This window comes from Argiope bruennichi, chromosome 7 (genome assembly GCF_947563725.1).
Source record: "Argiope bruennichi chromosome 7, qqArgBrue1.1, whole genome shotgun sequence".
In the NCBI taxonomy this organism is placed as follows: domain Eukaryota; kingdom Metazoa; phylum Arthropoda; class Arachnida; order Araneae; family Araneidae; genus Argiope; species Argiope bruennichi.
The window spans coordinates 5,923,731-5,942,154 of record NC_079157.1 but is presented as its reverse complement, the minus strand read 5'-3'; the positions used below and the strand labels follow the sequence as shown (position 1 = coordinate 5,942,154).

Below are 18,424 nucleotides of genomic sequence, written 5' to 3'. Positions count from 1 at the left end.
CAGCATAGAATCTCAAATAGCAATAAATAAAAATAGTCTTCATCAAAAAGTAAAATAATACCTTCCTTTTAAAAAAAGATATAGAGAAATCGGCCTTATTTTTTTCATTAAAGATTAATCTAAATTGTATCAAAATTTAATCATTTTAGATACTTTTTAACTTTATTTATTTTATGTTTGTAGAGATGAAATGTGTGTTATTTCTGCTAATTCTATGTGTGTTATTTCTGCTAATCCTGTTGAATCAAAAGTGAATACGATATCAGAAGTTATTTAATATCATTCAGAAAATAATATGAAGCCTATGCAATATAATTGAAGTATTTATTAGCAATTAGTTCAGTATATTTAATTTTTAAACCTAGATTCTATCGGGACACTCTTCTAAGTATCGTCTTTTTCAGTTGTGCTTTCTGGTAACCCCTAACTTATTCCAGAAGTCTTTAATTTAAGCTGGATTGTATAGTTATACCAACTATTCGCAGAATCCTTTTACTCACAGAGGCATTTTTAAGCATCAAGTTTTAATTAAGTAGAAATAAACTTTATTCCTAATTAGAATAACAATTTTTGGCTGGAAAAATGGAATTCTTTATATTTAAAATATACCAGTAACAAAGCTTAATACTTCTATTTTTTAAAAAAAACCCTTCAATATAAAGAATAATAATAGGATTTTCTTCTTATTATTTGTGGTTTATCAGACTAGGGGTGGGGCCCAGGCTCTACCTCGATTGTGTTTATTGCAGTTGTTCTTCCTACAACTAAATAAATAGTAAACTGGATAATTATTAGGAACACCTGCAAAATCCATCCTTAATTGGATTTTCCTTATTGATTAATGTCTTCATAAAATGATCCAAATAACAATTCCTCGCATACACAAGCTTTTACATAGCAATAATGTATTTTATTTAACATTTAAATTCCAGATAAAATTAATTAACAAATAATGCAAAGATATTCAATTATTCCAGAGAAATAATTTTGTCATTCTTAAAACATGATTTTATATCGTTTGCTTATTACGTTGTACTACAAAAAAATATATATTAAAAATTAAAATTTCCTGTGTTAATCTACTGCATGAAATACAATGACGTAAATGTTTGTTCATAAAAATTCTTGTCAATATTCACATAATTATCGACCGTGGCGTTTAGATTATAGCGATGATTCACATTTAAATCCATATATTAATGAAACTGTTAGCTATTCTAATTTTTGTGAATAATTGATAAAATATGAAAATGGTTTTTTAATGAAAACACTCGCTTCTAGCTAGCAAACGAGCATTTTCCGAAATAGAAATTAATGTTGCATTACTTTTCCGATATTTGATTCTTTTGCAGAAGTATCAAGTAATTATTTTTATCAAACCCTACAAACAGCTTGCATAATTAATTAATAACTGTTAGCTGGGAAGTGAAAATTTTTTTAGTTAGATAGCATTGCACTTTACTATATTTTCTTGTAGTTAGGAAATGCTTCTCATAAGGCTGCCTGCATCCTATTAATTGAAAGAATTACAAATGAAAAATTATTAATTTCTTGACTAAAAATGTATATAAGAAAATTAAAGCAAATTATAAAAACTATTTTTGGATTACGTCCCTAGAAAAGTATCTTATCTTTAGTTTTCTTTTTTCATTATTCTTTTCATATAGTGTTTCGTCTCTGTTCCTTTATTGCGAAAAAAATTCCTTTTTTCTGCAAAAACATAATAGCCAGATCGTAAACGAGCATGCCAAAGGCAAACTGCATGATCTAAATATCGTAACGCAATAATTAATTACTATATTTTCAGAAATTTTTTTTCAACTATCACTGCTTTTTTTTCCCTTTAATGCAGATTAATTGTTTGAGCATGAGAACCATATGCCAAAATTTCATGTTACTAACTCTTGTCCTTTTCATTTGTTGCACTCTTTAGATTTTAAGCAGATTAATAGACAATGGCAGGAATTATTGCAATAATAATAATCATACCAATATTTAGAAGAAAGAAATGTTGGTGAATATTTAAGTAAACTTGAAACGGTGGTATTTCTAATAAAATCAGCAGATTAACATAAAACCTGCTTTTTGGATTTCATATAGCAGGAAAGAAAAATTCATCTTTATGAAAAGTGAGTGAGCAAAAGTTTCGGTGTAAAATCCTACAATTGCAATTTGCTATGCATGACTTGTTATTTATGACTACGCTGTGAAAACTTAACATATTAACAACTTTTTAAACTTAAAACTGAGAAAACGTAACATATTTGTTAAAAAAATAAAACATATTTCCTATATTGTTTTAGGAAGATAGTTATGTCTCATAACTTATCAGAATTGATTCTCGAAAGTAGAAATACATCCACCTCAGTTAATTAACCTAATTATCGTAAGCATAGTGTTGCGGATAGAAAGAGTCGATAAATGTAACATCAGAATCTCACGAAGAACGTCGCTTCATAATTCATTTAACATAACTGCATATTGTCTCACACTGGATGTTAGTAACGGTTACGGAGTGTACCTCCATGTGAAGTTTCTGTGCATTAGAGTTTTGTAATCAGTAAATTTTGCGGGATTTACAAAATACAAACTTTTTTCTACAAAGGTTCTGCCATTCAAATACCCTTTCTTCCTTTTTTTTAGAAGTATGGAGTAGTCTGATTCTTCATGACCACGCTGTGTTTGCGTTGTGATGTCTTTTATCCTCCAGTAAGATGGGCGATGGATTCAAAATTTAAAATGCCATGACGCCCGTGCAAAGTTGACTGGCCTTTGGTTCATTTTGACGTTTCCCCGCAACTTATAACTCAATAATATGCTGTGAACTCAAGTAAATAAAAATGGAGAAACTTTTAAATAAAATTATTTAGCCCTTTGCGAAACAGCCATACAGGTAATTTTACTTCATGATTTCTACAGTTGACCTGATTAAGAACAGTCTTGGATCGGGCACTTCGACTCTTCACTAAGATGTCTAAGCTATTGACTTGCCATGAGTACCAAAGCTGATATTTCTATTAATGGGTGTGATTTTCCCCATTAAAAATACAGTTCCTTTTAAATATATTTGATGAATGTTTTTAAAGTAAATACAGAATAATATTCTTACAAACTTTAACTGGAATTGAATGGAAGTTCAAATTTTCACCGATTATTCTGAATTTAGTGAAGCTGAAATAGCAATTGAATAGATTTGAAAGATACAAGTATTTTAAAACTCTGCATTAAAAATTACGATAAATGTGTGTGTGTGTGTGGTTGTGTATGTAGTTTTGGCGACAATCCAGAACATTTAACTTACAGTTAACAAATTTGGCTCATATATACCCAGGAGTAATTTTAAAAAATTTAATTAATTAAAAATTAAGCTGAATTTTGGCACATTTTGGCAATATTATTGCGAAAAATGAATTTTACGCCGTTTCAAAACATTGCCTATATAATGATTAATCCTGCAAATTTTCCTAGGATTTTAGCACTTTTTTAATAATATTTTGTTCTAACAACAGATTAAATTGTTGCCCTGAAATTTAAACTGTTTTCATTGTTTCATCAAATATTTGATCGCGTGATTTTCTTTCTGTAGTTGAAAGCTAAAGAGAAAAGATTCTGCTTAAGGTCTAAGTAGCTTATAAAATGACTTACAAAAGTGGTACTAATACCATAAGAGTTAGAAGATACATGAACTGCGCACATTTATATTTTTAATAGCATTGGACTGGATTCTATTAGTCAGATTCATATACTATAGATTCGAAAAACTTCGTGTCACCTGATTAAAAACACTGCATATTATAAGCAAAATATACGCGGAAAAATTTGGTAGTTTTTTTTAATCATCTTTATATTTTTCCGATTATATATGTTATTCTTATGAAAAAGCATGTAATTACTGCGCAAACATGATCTTTAGCGAAAGTTCTAAATAATTATTAGCTCTCTATGAAATAGGATGAGTCCAAACCTTTTTCAATTTCTATTAATCTTTTAAAAGCCCTCTTGACCAAACCTTCCCTATAAAATGAATATTCAAGTATATTCTTTGCATAGAGGAATAATAATCTAATAACGAGAAAGGTTGGATAAATTATTGGCAGAATTTTTCAATCCGTTTTGTGGCGCCACCTAGTAATGAGTATGAGAAACGATAGATGTCAAAATTAAAAATAGAAGATAACCAAAATAAAAATAAAAAATTCTGCAATCTAGAATTTTTATAAAAATGTGTTTTAATTAAATTTAATATTGCAAACTAAAAAGGCCACGGAAACTACATGAATATATAATTTATTTACATGTAATCAAAAACAGTAATACAACAAGTAAAAAATATCTATTGTAAATAAATGATCCAAATATCCATAAATACAGATATGATATGATTTTCAATTATTTTTAAGCGTTACATTATAAAAAAAAGAACCACAAAAACATTTATAGGCAGTTTATGGACGTTCTGGACTCGGCTGCAGTTTTTGTCGAAAGCTTTTAGCAAATATTTCCAAATGGTCCTTGTTAAATGGAATTTCAGGGATTTTGGCTTCGGCTTTCTGATGGAAATTCGACTTGCTGGAAAATAAAAAAAAATGTTAATGCAATAATCTAATATTATGTTGCACTGCACAATTCTTATTATATTAACATATAATTTAATAAGGTACGAGCTTTTCATAAGACCTTCAATAAAACCACTTTAATGTAAAAAACACATTCACTGACTTTTACAACCAAATCGACATAACGAGTGGCCGCCACTATAAGATGATCAGATCACGTGAAAAATAACGAGGATGTATAGCAGCAAATAGAAGGTGCACCATTTCAACGAATTCAATTTTTCATTGAAATTACCAAGAACAATTTAAAAATCAATATAAAACTGTTTTTGATTCCAAGTAATGAAAATTGCAACGGAATTTTCGAAGACAGCAAAACTGCTGAATTCACAAATTCTGAATTCTGTTGAACAAACCACTTATATTCACTTGGGAACTTTATTCACAACTTCAAACGTACTGCTATAACTGATATCGTTTAGTAATTGTGATTTAAAAATGAACATCATACGTTTGCTGATTTTTCTATGCATAATTGTGAACCAATATGTTCAATAAAATATTATAAGAAAAAAATGGGATTTTTTTTCATCAAGGGTTTTATATATCTAAGGTCTCCAATATTATACAACATAGCGGATTTTCAACAATAATAAAAAAATCGATCAATGTTTCATAAATCTGTAATATTGCTTCCTTGCGCAGTTCGTTTTGTTGTAAGGAAGCGAGTTTTACTGTCAGATCGAATGGTTTTTGGAAGGATACCCAAGGCAAGGATAATACAATTATCCCTGGCCTTGGAAACAAATTGATGGCTTTGGCGATAAAAATGACGTTATGTTGGTGTTATCTCTATTAGGAGCCGAGATGCGGATTTTTCCGGTGAATTCGAAACTTTCTCCCAGAGACAACAAAAACTCCAGAGACAGAGCTGAAGTCAATAGCGCACCAAATTATTTTAGTGTCGAGTTCTTTTTAAGCGCTTTATGGTGTCAATAACGATTTACCGCTTAAATTCTGTTGATTTTAATAAATGATGCCATTTTGTTACCCATTTTTCGTGTTTTCCTGTCAAATAAAGTGTAATTCGTAATTGAGTTCAGTTTTCTGTTCAGAATTTCTCTAATATCTGCAACTCCCAACTGCGCTTGTGAAATTTCTTAACATACATCCAAAAGATGGATTTTCCTTAACAATATCCTTATTCGTTTATGAGTCCATCTGAATCAAATGGTAATTAAGTAACACAGTGAGAATTAAAAAAATATATATCTTCAGACTTGCTTTAATGCAATATATTCAAGTGCAATGAAAAAGGGAAATAGCCCACCTACTGTATCTCCAAACTGCACATTTTAGACTTCTCGTGCATTCACCAGATGGATTTTTCGTAACAATATGCCCATGCTACCATGCGTAATTTCGATTAAAGGTTCATTTAATAGTGCACTATTAAATGAGTAATGCAACCGATTCAAATGTAATGAAAGTAGCCGAATAATAATAAAAAAAGATACATTTACATTTCTTCGTAATACTGAAGATATATATTTCCAAGTTAGTATTAAAGAAATCTGCACCTTTTCTCTTGACACATATAGTTATTAATTACTCTTTTCTCCGAAAAATTGTGTGATTTTTCAAGAGTTGTTTTATGAGCAGTGGCAATCTGTAATAAAAGAAAAAGACAAAACAAATAGGAACAATATAAAATTTCAATAACAATAAATAAATAAAATGAAAAGAAAGAAAACATAAATATGATATAGATGTAAAAAAAAAGTATGAAGAAGTAAAATAATAATAATAATAATAAAATAAGAAATAAAAGAATAAATGAAAGGCTCTCTAAAAATATAGTGTCCTCTTTCCTTCTTTCTGTATTTATTTGTTTATGGTTAATCGCCCAATGATAATTAACGAAAATCCGTTTTCTGTATCTTTGTAGAAAAACAATGCTTCCTGCAATGTAGCGAAAGATGCCTGAGGCACCATTTCTGCATTTATCTTTGAACTTTTGCCCTACCTGTAATACTGCCCAGATTTAGTGATTTCTGGTTATTATTTATTTTGTTGTGGCCTCATACTCACTTCCAATAGCCAACAATAACGAAGATTTGGATGCAATCATTATTTGAAAGACAAATGGGCAAAATGAATAGCTTGCCTTGGCAAAATTCTTTAAATAAAGCATTTGTTACCTTTCTCCTAATTTAAAATTGCTTTTTAAGGAATATTAAGAATTATAAATTTTCATTTGTGGTAATACACAGTCGATAAGGGATACAGAGTGGTAATACAGAGTCTTCTGTAAGTTGGTGTAAAAATCATTGTGCACAGAAGGAAATGTATGATGCAATCAAACCAGATGAAGGTAAATGAGATGAATGAAGTATAGAACAGAAATGTCTATGCTTTTTCAAACTATTTTTCCCCCTTATAAGTGTAATTTCTTTCAATTGTAATATTTACCAACTCCCTAAAAATTACTCTTTATCACATAAACCCTTATTTACACATTTCACAAAAAGAAAAAATATAAACAGAAAACACATTTAATAAATATAGCTTTTTTTTTAAAACCAATGTACCTTCATATCTGCAAGTTTACTACATCGTATCAGATCAATGATCCTTCGCTCCAAAGCTTCAAGGTACTGCAGTATATTATCATCTGTGATACCGGCGTCCACCGTAAAGGATACCTTCTGATTGGATACTTTGTCCAAGGATGTGTAGATCCTTTGCAGAATTTCCTTGACGCATTCTAATTCCTCTGCTTTGGCATCGGTGGCGTCCTCCAGCTGCTGAGCTTCTGCACGCAACTTATCAGTGGTATTCTATATTAAATATATAAACCATTTATTTAATACAGCCAAAATCATCTAAACACATTATACACTATTTCTATTTAACCGAATGCAAAGTATAACTTCAAAAAAGGCACTAATATTAGTTTTGATATCAAGGCCTATATTCCTAACAAATCACCATTTATTCAATATAAAGTACTATGTAAAAAGATACATAAATCTAAAATTAGAATTGAAGTAAATTTAGGAAGGAAACAAATGAATTTTCTTAGAATTCTGAAACAATTCAAAGTGAAGCTGCAAATAAATAAATAACAATAATTTAGTATGACCATCGTTCTTCTATCAATCTAAAATTAGAGTTTATTGTAATCATGATAAAATGTAAATCATGGAAGTTGTTTAAAATATTATTATTTAGGTTCTATTGGAATTTCAATCGTAGCATTTCCTGATATTAAATTTCAAGTACGTATTTGATATATTATGCTATTTTATATATGTATATATCAATATATGCTTTATATATATGTGTTATTTTAAGAGTGAAGTTAGTGCTGTTTTGATATTTGTTCTGTGCAACATTTTATGGGCATACATTTCAGCACATTCACATTTATTAATAGTAGAGAATACTTAAAAGAAAACTTTAAAATCTCTCCCATCATACCTTCAAGGAGTAATGAAATAATAAGGATTAATTCTCTTCAATTGTTGAAGTATAAAGTATGAAGTATTTGATAAAGAATTAATTAACTATATATATATATATATATATATATATATATATATATATATAATGATATTTTAACTCTAATTTCAATTTAATTAAAACATTTTCAATATTTTATCTTAATTTAGAGAATAAGAGAATATTTTCTAAAAATATTCTCTTATTTCATGATCCAATTCCACTGTCTCTACTTAATTAATTCAAGAGAAGCTTTGTTAATTTGCTGAATCAGCTAAAATCTCACTTTACCACACTGCGCGTGAAAAGGCAAAATACCGCTGATGAGGCAAATTCTTTTTTAAAATCTCCCTGTGTTTCCCCTACCTTATCCATGCGTGTAACGAAAATCCCTATCAAAATCTCATAATACATTAGCACAGTAAAGAAATGTTTTCCCTATCAAAATCATAGGTTATATAAGACCAGGGATAAAATGTCCAAGAGCTTTTTCCTCATTCCTTTTCTGTGTTGTTCTGCGTGCTCATCGCTTGTACATATGCCCGCTTCTTCAAAATGAAATAAAACGACGTCACGAAATTAAAAGTATCTTCACTGTCTTCAAACTGCACCATGCTTCACAACAAATAATGTTACACACACACACACACACATACACATATATATATGTCATGAAATAACAGAAAATAAAATGAAGTCCAAAAATGTGATATAAAAACAAATTAGCTACAATTAATCAGGAAGAAAAATATCACAACTTTCTAAATATCAAACAAACAGAAAAACTCATCTAATTTGATACAAGTTCATTATATCTAATAAGTTGAAATTTATTATTTGCTAATACATATTACACAAGTATTTAAAATATATTAGATATTAGATTAAATTAGTAATTGAAAGTAAATAAATAAAATTTCTAAATTTTAAAATTAATTGTAAGGAATTTTTTTTAAAAAAATGCCATATAAATGCAATAAAATGAAACAAAAACTGCTTTGTACATAAAGTAATTAATTGATCAATGATAGAAATAATTTCTTAAAATCAGATAATATAAAAAAAATGTGTTTCAACTTTTAAGCCTAAAATAAAAAATATATGTTTTAAAAAGAATTTGAAAAGTAGTAAATAATAGAGTTAATTTTTCTAACTGTGCCAACATCTATAAATTTATTTTACCATTAAATGAAAATTATGAAAAATTAATTGCAATATTCCATATATTAACAATAATAATAAATAAATAAATAATATTACTAAATTTCAAGCAATTCTTTACCTCTATATCATGTTTCACTGCCAAATCCTTTCTTTTCTGTTCTTTGTACTGTCGAGTGATAACTTCTAATTCTTGTCTTTGTGCTCTCACTTCTTCATGAAGCTTCTCAATTTCAAGACTCATTTCATTTACTTTCTCAAATAAATTCAAATTTTTTTCTTCTCCCTCCACAAAAGCTTTGCAGATTCGATTGACATCTTTGCAGCCTGATGCCATCTGAATACGAGCTAATATTCCATGACATGTCTGTAATCGTTGTTCCATAATTTGCTCGTTTTTAGAAATTTCTTCAGAATCACTTAAAAAGAATGAAATAATTATACATATATCATATGGAGCACAACAAAATGTGAATTAAAAATTAGAATTATGAAAATAAGCCCAATATTGAAAATACGATTAAAGTTGAAAACCTTTGAATGGTGAACTGAAAATGAAATATTTTGGCACAAACCTGATAGATTCTTTTTTTGTTAAATAGTTTATATAAATTCCCATTAATTTGAATTATTTTCATTATGCTAAATTACTAAAAGAATTTAAATCCTCAAACAATTAAAGACATCCTTTCATATAATATAAAAAGAAAAAAATAATCAAGTTTTTTCAGTAATCCAGGAAAAATAATAATGATACTAAAAATATAACTATATTCATATTTAATATTTTTCATTTCAATTTTTCAAAAATTATCATTAATTAGAAATTATTTGAGCAATAACTACAATGATTCAATGTGAAGATGAAAGCTTTATTTTGAAAATATTAATAACATTAACAAAAATACTTGAGCTCACCAAAAATATCATAAAGTATGTTTAAGTAAATTAGTTGCATAAAACACCTATTTAGCAAAAAAAAAAAAAAAAAAAAAAAAAGACACTAAAAAGAAATTTGAAATTGATAAAAGTGTCTCTCTACCTTGATATATATTTTCCTAGGCTATCAACAAATAATATTGAATTATTTAAAAAATCAATAAAAGGTCATTAGAATGATTGTTATGACATAGAAATATAATACCCAATTTTTTTAAAGAAATATCAAAAAAGTATTCTTTAAAAAAGGCTGCAAGATTATTTAATAATCTATATAACTGCTATGTATCAAAAATATAAATCGGCTGACTCTTAATATTATTTTTACAGTATTTATAAATACAAAATATAATAGAGATAAATATAAAAGATAAATCAATATAAGTTATAATAGATATAGAATATCATAATATTAAAATTTACAATTATTATGGAATACTCATAAATTTTTGAAGTATTGCTATTACATAAAAGTTAAAGATAAAATTAAATCCAAACCTAGATGCTGATCTATCTTTCATTTTGAATTCTAGAAAATCTCTGAGTTGCTTGTCTTGTTCAACCAGTATTTTCAGTTCCTTTATTCTTTCCCCTAACTTTTTCTGATCCACTTGTGTTCTTTCCTTGACTAGATTTAATTTGTATTTGACAGATTCTCTGGAATGAAATGAAATGTCATTACAACATTAAAAAAAAAAGCAGATAATTATTTTATTTCATCTTGAACATTATAAAATCTGAAAGTCATGCTTGAGATATTAAAAAAAATACTTTTGTGCTTTTATTCTTTCTAACATATTTAAAAAATAAAAATAAATACCTTATATTTTTGAGTATAACCCGATCCATGTATAAGTCAAAAATAAAATGTTTCTTCACAAATTAAAAAAAAAAAAAAAAAAAACAAAAAAACAAATTCTGTATATAAACTGAAATCAAAAATTATAAAAAAAGATTTTCAAGTATGCTATTATGAGGGCGAAAATATTGCCAAGTGACTTTTAAATTATTTATAGTGATTTTTTATTTCTTCTTAATTGTATATAGAATTGTGATTTGTTAAATAATCTCTTAAGAAACAAGACCTTGTACTTATGCCTTTTTTGAAACGAATTTTAAGCATATATGAATGAATTCAAAAGATAAGCCTACACCTAATTTCCATTTAAGTATAATTATACTGCTTCTACTAAATTAAATGTATTCTTACGATTTTAAAGTAATTAATTTTATTACTTTATTTAATGTATTTTGTTGATAACTAATTTATTTTTATGCCAATTTAAAATAACTCATTTTGTTGAATTTAATAAAAAAATTAATAAACAAATTTGGATTATAAAATTATTTATTCCATAAAGACATGTATGGCATAATTATTATATAATGATATCTTTCTTACAAATTTCTATTCATATTTGAAGTAGCAAGCATCAATCATGATCAAAGTACTACAATAATGGAAATTAAAGATATGTAGTACAAATGAATCAGCATTTAAAGTAAAGTTCTGCATTTGCATTCAACATTTCAACTAAGATATATTTTATATGCATGGCTTCATATAATAAAATCTTCCCTAATAATAAAAAAAAGAACATTTATATAGAACATTAAGTTGTTGGTAAAGCATGGGAAAAAACTCATTTAAATTTATTAATGAATTAAATGCATGTCTTTTTTATATGTTTGTAAAATAAAATGATATAGAATTCCATGTTTATTTGTGAACAAACAATAATGAAAAAATTTTTTGCTCACACATGATTTTAAAAAATGCAGAAAAAAAGTATAAAAAGATTTTTAAAAAGTTTTTCTATTTATCTGTAAGATACTAATTTTAATACTAAAATTAATATTATTTTCTAACAATATATGATATATTTAATTTTTTTTCGTTTATACAATATGATTATCATTTTGGATCTTTAAAAATTTTAGTTCAGATGCAATATAGAATTATTTCTTTTTCAATTCTCGAGAATATTTTTTTTTCGGAAATGAATCAAATTTCTGTCAGAAATTTTCTCATTAATATTTTATTATATATGAAATAGCAATCAATTGCAATTTTATATGATTTTAAATTATTAAAATAATAAAAATATTATCACCACTAGTTAGAGAATAACTAATTTTTATATATATCTATATATGAAAATGACTCTCTCACAGAAAATGCTAAATAATAATATAATCATGTATATTAACACAATTTTGTACCCCATTTTTGTGAAAGAATTTCAAGACATCAAAAAAAGTTGTTAATCTATTAAATTTTAAAGCTTTGTATAAATTAAATAAAACAATCCCTAAAAACATTTTAGATCAAAATCTTTTAGTTAGCATTATTAGCTTTAAAATGATAATTTCAGTTTCCATATACAATGAACAATATCAGAAGAAATATGAGTAGCTCCTTTTTCGTTTACAATTGTATTTTTGCATTTATATAAAATTGATTATTAATAACAAATTTCATATGACTACTGAAAGAAATTAATCGTCTTGAATTATTAAAAATATTTTCATATGGAAATAAGTGTCTACATTAGAAAACAGGGTAAAGAAATAAACACCTAAAACTTTATGTTATCACAGTTATTTCACATCTTGTATAAATCAATCAAGTAATATTATAAGACGAAAAATAATTACCCTGTTTGGTAGGAAACTGTTGCAGAATGAACCACTTCTGATAATGTTTTTTTACCCATTGCTAACAAACGTTTAATGTTACTGTATTTTCTGCGAAATGAACTTTGAGTAAGTAAAAGTGAAGTAATATCATCTCTAAGTGCTTTATTGGAAACAAGTAGTTGGTTATATCTATGAAGGCTCTGTTGAAAAAAAAAATGTTCACTGTCAAAATAATTAAATATAAACAGGTAAAATTATTTATCTACTTAAAATAGTAGAAAACATAATCCTCATTTTAGAACAGTACAATAAAAGGGAATGTAAGAAAGTCTCCGTACACCATTCAAACGATTTTCTAGAAATGAAATGTTCTGTTGATACTTCAAAACCCTTCCTTTACTTCGTTGAGCTTTAATAACTTCTTTCTGTTTTTGTCGAATTTTCTTTTCCAATTCTAATATCTATAAAAAAAATTAAAAAAAAAACTGCAGTAAGTAAATTATTGCAAACTTATAAAACTTTTTTAAAAGATTAAATATTTTGAACATAGCTAAAATAATTCATTTTCTCTGAAGAATATAGTGTACAAATAAAATCCCAATATGAATGATGAAAAATAATTGGAAGAAATTTTTATTTTATAATCCAATAAAAATTAAACACAGATGAAAAATGATAGTTTTTAATGACTATTAAAAATGAAATGGCCTAAATTCAATTTTAGTATTACATAAACTTAGACTTGTTTTAAATTTTCAAGAACCAAATAACCTTTGAATTAAGAAATGAAGTAAATTATGATTTACGCTTTCATCACTAAGAAAAAATTTACAATTAAAAACTCAGTTTTTATTTAGTTCGGCTACAAAGGAATATATCGAACATTTTTTAAGGTGTATTCCTTTTTCCATCCTATAAAGTGCTTAATAATTTGGAACTATCTAGTAAAAGCATCATATATCTAACTATCCTGTACTTATCCTTTTTTATATCTTACTCATTTTATCCAATTAAAAATGAATATTTAGTAAATGCAATATTCATATGAATATTGTATATATTTAAAATGAATAAAGTTGAAATGTAGATAAAATACAAAAAAAATTAATAGAAATTATGAAATTGAATCATTTTTTTGTCTCATAAAACAACATCTTGGAACTTGAATTAATGTAAAGATACCACTAATTAAAACTTGTGTAACATTATATCATTAAAATTCCAAGAATAATAAAGTTATATAAATATAATGAATAGAACATTTTGGTTGCTTCTTATAAAAAAATACTATGAAAATTTTAGAACTAATGTTGAATGCAAATGCTGATTTATAAATGAAATTTATCATTCTCAATAGTTACGAGAGTCTTGAAGATATGTATATACATCAGATGCATATCAATAGTTAGAAGAGTCTTGAATAAATACATCCAAGTTATCCAGCCATTTCTAAATTACAAAATTCAATACACAGAGCTATTTCTGATATCTAATGAAAACCTGGAAGTTGTTAATAATCTACCAGTGTAAAAGAGTGATAAATTTGGATAAAGAGGAATCCTTTAATGAGAAGGCATATTGAATGATCATACATCATTAATACAGGGTGACCAGAAAGAAGCACCCGAAGAGTCAAATGAATTAACAAACAAACAAACAAACAAAAAACCCCGAATGAATAAATATGTTTTATTTCAATTACAAAAAAAAAAAAAAAAAAAAAACATATATATTCTAAATTTGGTCATTAATTTTATTTATCTCTGAAGTTTAAATGATTTATATACAGTGAGTTTTGAGATATTATAGTACCTTTTTAAGGAGCTTATTTTTGATCTCCCTGTGTCTTGAATGTACACAATGTTATAAGAATGATGCTCTTGAACAATATATAAAAATTCTCTGTAGATAGCTTTTTTTTTTTTTTTTTTTTAACAAATGATGATTTGTAGCCACAGTTTTCCAAATAATTTTCAGTAAAATGGTATTCATCACATAGTTAAGCCAGTGGTGAAATATAATTTAAATCATATAAAACATGTTTAGCATACTACGAAAAAAATTCTTGCATTCTCTTTGGAAGAACAAATTATTCATGCATTTAATTAGAAGAATCAGATTTGATAACCATAACTACAATCCACAACCTCATTTTCAACATGAAAATCCACTATGATAATTATAGAAATATACAGAGAGCAATACTCTATACTATCCAATGATTCTGGAAATATCCCATGTCATATTTTGACTTTCTTTGTCTCATTTGTATACCTAAAGAATTTTATTCTGCTTACTTTGCATTGCTACATTTAGATTTTCTTATAACATCGAACAAAGATATGTACAGTTTCATTACAATAAATTAATCAATATGCAATCTATGGCATGTTTAGTGTTTGTAATTTTAAATTTCAACAGTAGTGAATATCAGCTACATAGGAAGCTCTTGGATAATTTTTACAATCATAAATACTAAAATTAACAACCTCACCTGATTATTGTATCTGTTTAATTGCTCATTCTGCTCTTTTATTTGATTTTCATACTTCATTACTTCTTCTAAAGATTTCTTAAATTGTTCAAAATTATTATTTGCCTTGTTGGCAAAACTTTCAGATTCTTGAAGTCGTAACTGCAATGTAAGTTCTGATTTTTGCTTTTTCAACTCTGTTATGGTTTCCCTAAGAGGATGAAAAGAAAATTGAAAATTTTTGTTTCACCAAAAATTAATTGCACTTTTATATTCATGCTTATCTAATTAAAACATTTTTATGAATAAATTTGTAATTAGGGACTGAAGAAAATTCATTTCATATGCCAAAAATGAAATGCATATAATTCATACAAAGGGAAAACTTCAGCAAATTATAATACATAATAAAAAATAGTTAAAAATATATTTCAGGTTGCATTATTACTCCATTTATTTATCCATAACTTGACAATAACAAAACATGGAAAAAACAAATTCAAATAATTTTTAAAGTTCAATAAAAGTACTACTATAATTTCAAATTTATATGAAACTATTTGTAATCTCAAAGAATATAAAGAATTTTTCATACATCAATTTTAGTGTAACTATTAGGAAAGTCACCCATAAAAATATATAACATAAAAATATTTCTTTAGAATTCCTTTTTAATATTTTAGAATTCATTTTCAAAAATAAACAAAAAGAAGAAATATATATTCACTTAAGGCAAAAAACCTAAACCTTTCATATATTTATTTATTTAGAAATTATCACTGCAAAATGCACCAATGTAATTTTAAGAATAAAGCAAATGTTCGCATATAATAGCTTTTTTATTCAAAATTAATCATAAAGAAAAAAAAATTTAATATCATTTTGAAGATTTAAAAATAGCTTAATAGATTTTCAAAAATGCATTAACTACTATCTGCATTAATTATCCCTAAACGGTAAATGTATATATACAATTTTATCAGACCAAAAGATGAATAAAATAAATTAATATATATTATCAAAGATAATTTATTGTTTCTACAAAAAATTTTTTAAATAGTTTAATTCAGTCACACAACTTATTATTAAACTCATGCTGTTTTCAATTTATAATTGATTATCATTTCAAAATTAGTCAGTATAATCAATTCTACAATTCTATCCATTAAAAAAATAGATATGGAAATGTTATATGCCTGCATACAGTAAATCAAAAAACACATGATAAATAATTATAATTAAGCATTTAATTTTTTCAAATACATTTGTCTTTTACAGAATAGAAAAATGTACAAATTATAGAGCACTCTTAATAAACGGTCTTAATAAATTTAATGCCCTTACTGAACTATAAGTATAACATTAAATATAGATATCAAAACATCTTATTTTTTAAAATGTCCTACTTCATTAAGATAGCTACTTAAAAAAATCTTAATGCAGTTTATATTTTTAATACTTTGAATGAATCTATATTTTAAATAATACAGATTTTCTCAGTTTTGTGTTAATATCCTTTTCATGCAATTGTTTTTCCCATTAATTTACTGTATAATTAAAAATGCAGTATACATCATGTTTTTGAAGTGCAGAAATGACAAAAAAGCATACAAGTATGCTGAGCGCTATAATCTCATGTTGAAATGTTCATTTTTCTTTTATTAGAAAAATAGTTTTCATTTTTAATGAAGCTATAGTTTTTGAAAACATTCATTTTTAGTGACAAATGGAATTAATAATATTCAACAAATGGTATCTAATTATGAATTATACTAAACAATAAAATTAATTCTAACAAAGAAAAAGAAATAGATAAAAAAAGGTTTTTGAAAATTATTACAGTTTTTAAGAAATAATAAACAAATCCTTACCATTGTTGTCTAATATACTGCTGCATTTTTGCATGTGTTGATTGGCGGTCTGCTTCTTTTTTCTTCAATTCATAAGTTAGCCGACGATACTCATCTTTAACAACTAGAAATTTTTCTTTATCATCATCTGAAGATTTTTGATTTTCCATGACTTTTGTTCTTTCTATGATGAAAGTAACAAATTTAAAATTTTAGGCTGAAAATGTGAACAGTTCAGCTAAATTATTTTGATTTTTTTTTAATTTGCTTTGAGTAAAATGAATTCTAAATTAGAATAAGAAAATAATGTGATGAGAAGATAAGAAAATGGCACAAGCAATTTTAATTTAAATACACAAATATCTTTGAATGACTTTTGTTATTTTGCAATTACTGTACACTTATATAAAATTCATGTGATTCCTTAGATAGTAAACTTCGCTTTAGAATTAAATTATTTTATCAAAAGCATACATTTAAATATACTTATTGAAAGATTTCAGAATGATAAACAGTGAAATAAAAATGAAAGTGAATACATTATCTTTATATCATGAATTGCATAATGCAATAAATTTCATTATTGCTACCATATTCCTTTTCAAGCTTGAATGTTTGCACTATTATTTATTTTGCTAGCATAAACATTCAATGTCAAAAATTTCTGATGTAAATTATTATTAAGATTTAGCAAGAAATTGCTACTATTTGATAGACAAAACCTATCAAATGATAGCAATTAGTAGTCACAATTTCTTACTTAAAACTGAAATCGGAATTTTGATTTTTTTTTTTTTTCCTTTTTTTTTAATAGCATTAATTTTAAGAAAAATTCTCCATATACATATATACATTTCTTAATAATATATTTAATATATATATATATAAAACCTTATCAAATTATGTTTTGAGTAACAATCTCAGTTTTACCAAATTACAAATATAAATATATATTTTTATGCAAATTACATGATGTTCTTTTTTAAAATTTAAACCATTTGAGAATGTTAAAATCTGATAGAGTACACCGAAATAAAATGAAAGGACACTAACTTTAATGCGGATTTCGGAGATGCAAAGAAATTATTTCACTTATAAAAATTAAGTTTCGAGAAATTTCTATTACTTGGACTCAAATAAGATCCTTTTTAAATAATCAGAAGAATGTATCAATAGAAACGCGATTTCCCTGCCAAGCTTCTCTGTTTCCAATGTAAACAAGAACCTAGCAACCGCAGAAGCATGGATTAATCAGTTATCACACTAAAATATTTAATTTTGAAAAAAATAATAAGAAAAAA

At 25.8% G+C, this 18,424-nt stretch overlaps 1 protein-coding gene across 4 annotated transcripts; it reads right to left on the bottom strand.

Annotated features, from left to right (window-relative positions):
• Positions 1–4,335: 4,335 nt before the first annotated feature.
• On the bottom strand, positions 4,336–18,326 carry LOC129975844 (uncharacterized). Of its 4 annotated transcripts, none has more exons than XM_056089086.1 (10): positions 18,250–18,326; positions 17,145–17,307; positions 15,295–15,484; positions 13,139–13,261; positions 12,819–13,000; positions 10,659–10,817; positions 9,343–9,640; positions 7,148–7,396; positions 6,137–6,225; positions 4,336–4,569 (listed from the first exon to the last, which is right to left on the bottom strand). In XM_056089086.1, exons 2-10 carry the CDS (start codon positions 17,291–17,293, stop codon positions 4,446–4,448), a joined length of 1,563 nt encoding a protein of 520 aa, XP_055945061.1. In that variant the 5' UTR covers positions 17,294–17,307; positions 18,250–18,326; the 3' UTR covers positions 4,336–4,445. The 4 variants fall into 4 exon arrangements, with proteins under 4 accessions (XP_055945061.1, XP_055945060.1, XP_055945063.1 ...); XM_056089085.1 differs by having other exon boundaries at positions 18,177–18,319; XM_056089087.1 differs by having other exon boundaries at positions 4,454–4,569; positions 6,080–6,225; positions 18,177–18,319.
• Between the last annotated feature and the right edge of the window lie 98 nt (positions 18,327–18,424).

Coding starts and splice junctions, on each gene's coding strand:
- LOC129975844 (XM_056089086.1), bottom strand. CDS start 17,293: ATGGAAAATCAAAAATCTTCAGATGATGATAAAGAAAAATTTCTAGTT. Junction 15,485..17,144: donor CAGTATATTAGACAACAATG/GTAAGGATTTGT, acceptor TCATCCTCTTAG/GGAAACCATAACAGAGTTGA. Junction 13,262..15,294: donor TAAACAGATACAATAATCAG/GTGAGGTTGTTA, acceptor TTTTTTTTATAG/ATATTAGAATTGGAAAAGAA.